This window comes from Gekko japonicus, unplaced genomic scaffold (assembly GCF_001447785.1).
Source record: "Gekko japonicus isolate JY-2015 unplaced genomic scaffold, Gekko_japonicus_V1.1 scaffold15, whole genome shotgun sequence".
Taxonomy (NCBI): Eukaryota; Metazoa; Chordata; class Lepidosauria; order Squamata; family Gekkonidae; genus Gekko; species Gekko japonicus.
Window position 1 is genome coordinate 666,715 of NW_015165830.1, and position 4,477 is coordinate 671,191.

A 4,477-nucleotide genomic window follows, 5' to 3' on the forward strand; every position below is an offset into this window, starting at 1 on the left:
ATGGTGCTTCTGTGTAGGCAGGGTCTTTTAGGAATCCATTGCTTGTATTGTGCTTTCAGAACTCTAAAAAATGGGATTCCAACTTCTTGTCTTGGTGGTTGTTCCTTATTAATGTTCATGAAACATTTATGATCCATAGTACGATGGAGAATTTGCTGCACTTTCACAAAATTTCCTGATCAATAATCTAGAAATATTAATGACCTAATCTTCATGGCTGTCCTGAAAAATGCCATGGTTATACTCTGGATCGTCAAGCAGCTCAGTGTACCATATTTATACTTGTCTTGAGTTCCATCAAGCTCTGCTAGTATTGCACAATGGAAAAGAACAGTAATACTCTAGCACTGTAGTTTAAATCTTTTGGATTGATGTTCATGCTTTAAAGAAGTGGTTCTCCACCTGTGGACTTGGGGACCCATGGAGGGCCACAGAGTTATTGCAAGGGGTCCAAAAATCCATCCAGTTTAGGTAGTTTTTTTACCTTCCTTCAGCTGTGCCTTCCCAACGCAGCCCTTGTGCCATATCAGCTGGGCTTCATTCACCAGCTGATTGGCCACAACTCCTTGACTGGATCCACTTGCTCAGAGGCCCCATCCAGGCAGTTGGCATCTGGCCAGCCACAGCCAGAGGCCTCCAGGTGTGCGCCAGCTCAGTAGGGGCTGCTTGCCTACTCACGAGAAACACTTGGCGTACAGTGGCCACCCGCTCCCATCTCTTGCCACAGATGGAAATGCCTGCACTCTGAGGAACCACTGTTCAGCCAGCGGCTTCTTTGTGGACCAATCCGTTGGCTTCCCTGGCCCTTCCTACATCTCTGGCCGCCTAGGAAGGCAGCTGTCAGGACCAGGAGCTTTACCGGGATGTGGTGTCTCCCTCTCGACCACCCCAGGCAGCCAGTAAATGTGGGGGAGGAGAGGTTGCCCCCCCCCCCCCATAGTTTATGCATCTGAAGTGAGCTCTGATTCAAAGTTTATGCTAGAATAAATTTGTTACTTGTTAAGGTATCACTGGACTTCTAGTGCCACCTAGATTAGTAACTGACCCTAAGGATGTCCGGCTAGCCTCAACTAGGGCTAGGGCTTTTTCAGCCCTGGCCCCAGCCTGGTGGAACAAGCTTCCATCTGCGATCAGGGCCCTGCGGAATTTGTTACAATTCAGCGAGGCCTGCAAAACGGAGCTGTTCAGCAGGCTTTCAGTTGAGGCGGCGGGCATCCAAACTCCATTCTTGGCCTCCCCTGCTGACAGTCTAGCCTCGTGGTTGGTGGCTTGATACCCCTTAACGATGCTCAGATACATAGCCTGTAATGAGCATAGTTCTATTTTGTGTGCGCTGTAACCTCAGTGCAATGAGAATGCTTTTTATATAACTTGGGTGTCTTTTTCTAGGGTTCTTCGCCCTCCGGGTGGTGGTTCCAATTTCTCCTTGAGTGGGTTTGATGAGCCAAAAGAACAACCAGTGAGAAGAAACAAGATGGCATCCAACATCTTTGGGACTCCGGAGGAGAATCCACCTTCCTGGGCTAGGTCAACAGGTACAATTTCTTCTTTTTAGGAGGTTCCCATCATGCTGAAATGTCAGAGAAATTAGGTATACCTGGATTTAGCAATTGTAGCCCTTGTAGGAAGGTATACTTTTTGACCTTGCTTTGAATCTGTAAAATAGCTTTTGCCAACCAATTAAAGGGTAACTAGAGAAGAGGTAACTTGAAGTTTAAGGTATGTTTATACTAGAACAGTGCCAGGTAGGTGAAAAGCATGAACGTATTCCCTTTATTGGGTGGAGCACTGAAACTTGTAGGCATTGCACCAAGAATCTCCCAGGGCACCTGATCCATCAGTCTTGCTGAAGCCAAGCAGGTCTGGGTTTGGTCAGTGCCTGGAGGGAAGACCTCCTGGGAATCCTTTGTAAGCAGCCTTGAATTCCATGGAGGAAGAAAGTCAGGATATAAATATGTATTGTACAAGAGCCAGCAGTTAGATCTTGAGTAGCTGTCATCCTCAGCTTATCTGTGGTAGAATCACTGCATTGCATTCTTCAGTGCAGGAGCAAGTTCTAGCCTGAATGCATGTTAATTACTGGTGGCGCAGTCCTGTGCTTTGGTGTACTTTTAATTCATTAAAGCATTCTTACCTTTGCTTTCTAGTGCAGGCGCCCACAAAGTAGTTTGTAATTGCCCCACCCCCAATAAAACTGGCAAATAAATATCTTGAAAACAAAAGTAAGGTAAAGGTAAAGGTTCCCTTGCTCGAAAGCCAGTCGAGTCCAACTCTAGGGTTGTGGTGCTCATCTCCGTTTCACAGCCAAAGAGCCAGCGCTGTCCGAAGACATTTCCGTGGTCATGTGGCCGGCATGACTAAACACCAAGGTGCACGGAACACTGTTACCTTCCCACCGAAGTGGTACCTATTTATCTACTTGCAATTTCTTGCTTTCGAACTGCTAGGTTGGCAGGAGCTGGAACTGGAGACGGGAGCTCACTCCGTCAGGCAGCAACTCGGGTCTCGAACTGCTGAACTACTGACCTTCCACAGCCCGCAGTTCAGCGTCTTAACCACTTGAGCCACCGCAGCTCTCAAAACAAAAGTAGAAAAATCCAAAAACCAAATGTAGATCAACAGTTGTTAAAATCAGCCCTGCAACAGTGGTTTACTCCAGTACAAGTTTTGACCACCTAACATCTTGGTAGTAGAAATGGGTGATGCCAGTCACAGTACCAGCTGCACATGTTCTGCAAGAGTTAGAAGGATGTTTTGGTGCTTGTGTCAGCTGCATGGCTTGATTTGTGTGGCCCTTCCTATAAATGAAGGAAAAGTCATTAAATTCAAAAACAGACTAGAGATAAAAAATAAGAGCACAAAAGGCACCCTTCTGCAGGTTGGTATAACTTAAGACATTATCAGAGCACATATTTTTGGAATTTTGAGAAACTTTGATGCAGAAAGAGGTTGAACTGTACCCAAGGTGCAGGTGCTTCCAATGCAGTCACAAAGGATATTTGAGAAGGCTAAAGGTCACCAGTTGTTGCTTGGACATGTCAGACTTGTTGCTTTTACTGTTAACATCTACTTGTATAAATGCTAGAATGATTTAATAAAGTCACAACTTATTTCTAGCAGCCAAGTCCAGTGATATCAGTGAAAGTTCTGAAGCACCTGGGTCCCAAAGAAGAAAGTCCACTGATGCAGAGTGTGGTGACTATATAGATCCAAAGGTAAGAACTTTTCTCTAATTATGATTATAAAATGGTGGCAGAGAAACACCTTAGAAATCTCTTCACCGTCTTATTCTGTTCCCTTCTTCCTTTATAGTAATATAACAGCTTTCCCCCCCAGTGCTTGATTTAGGACTAGACCTTGAGTAAACTGCTCAAAGTTAGCTACCCTGCAGAGATTGCTTTTTACTTGTCAATTGAGCATTTCCAAAAACTAGGTCAATGGGGTATCATTTTGGCTTGAATCTATTGTCATAGTCCAGCTCCCCTTAACAAGATGACAGAGTGCCCATTGACAGGTGAACTGCTTATTGAGACTTGGGGCGATTTCTCACGAGGCACTTGCGCCTGGTTTCCCCTGGAGTTTCCTGCTCCGTAGCGTTTTTTTCAATTTCACATCAAGCCTGTCTGCCCCCTCGTGCAGCGGGTCTTTCATTTTACATTGAAGCCTTGGGGAGTGGCTTCCTGCAATTCACCTCCTCCCACTACCGCCCCTTGGTTTCCAAACCCTCCCAAACCCCTCCCATCCGACCTTCCTCCATCCACCCCTTTATATATATATTTTGCACGCATGCTCTGTATCGTTAGATCGTTATTTCGGAACAATGATGGTGAGGAGACATCATGTGACACTTCTTCAGCAATCTGATTGGTGCTCTTTGTCCTCTGAGCCCGGAGTTTTAAAAAAAGGTCTGGGGATTCTCCATTTTGCACATCTCAGCACTGAGACTTTTCCCCAAGATTGATGACCGTCGGGAGAAAGCGTTAGCTGTACTCTGCTCATTGCTTGAGTGTATATTGTAGCATCTATTTCATTGCCGTGCAGTGTGGGCGGGCAGCATCTTTTTCATTGCTACAATAGGACGAATTGCTTGTTCACAACTTTAACGCCGTTGTTCCCACCCCCTTTGTCAACAAAGCTCTTCTGCTGGTGTAATTCCCTTTCCTTTCCCCCCCACTTCCTCCTCCCACCATCTGGTTTCCAGATTAACCCTTTTGAACAAAGAAAATAATCCCTGTGATATTCCTGGGATATCCCCCCCCCCCCGCACACCAACTGGAAAGCACATTTCCCTCATAGAAAACTTCCATGCAGTCGCGGAGGGAAGGGGGGTGCTGCCGTGAATGGATCTATTTCGTTGCTGCAATGGGATGATATAACGCAACCATTTATTTAAACAAAAAAAAGCCCAGTCTCGGGAAAGGGAGCGGAGGCGGCAGCCCTACTGGCTGAGCGGTTGAGCGAGAGAGCCGCGAGCCCG

The 4,477-nt window shown here is 46.2% G+C and overlaps 1 protein-coding gene across 2 annotated transcripts in view; it reads left to right on the forward strand.

Annotated features, from left to right (window-relative positions):
- HN1 (hematological and neurological expressed 1) overlaps positions 1 to 4,477 on the forward strand; it is a 25,276-nt gene that overhangs the window by 4,272 nt on the left and 16,527 nt on the right. Inside the window, exons 2-3 of one of the 2 annotated variants that reach the window (XM_015410773.1) lie at positions 1,390 to 1,535; positions 3,118 to 3,215. In XM_015410773.1, coding sequence (XP_015266259.1) covers positions 1,390 to 1,535; positions 3,118 to 3,215 — 244 coding nt within the window. The remainder of the gene's footprint in view (positions 1 to 1,389; positions 1,536 to 3,117; positions 3,216 to 4,477) is intronic. The other variant, XM_015410774.1, reaches the window with a different exon arrangement.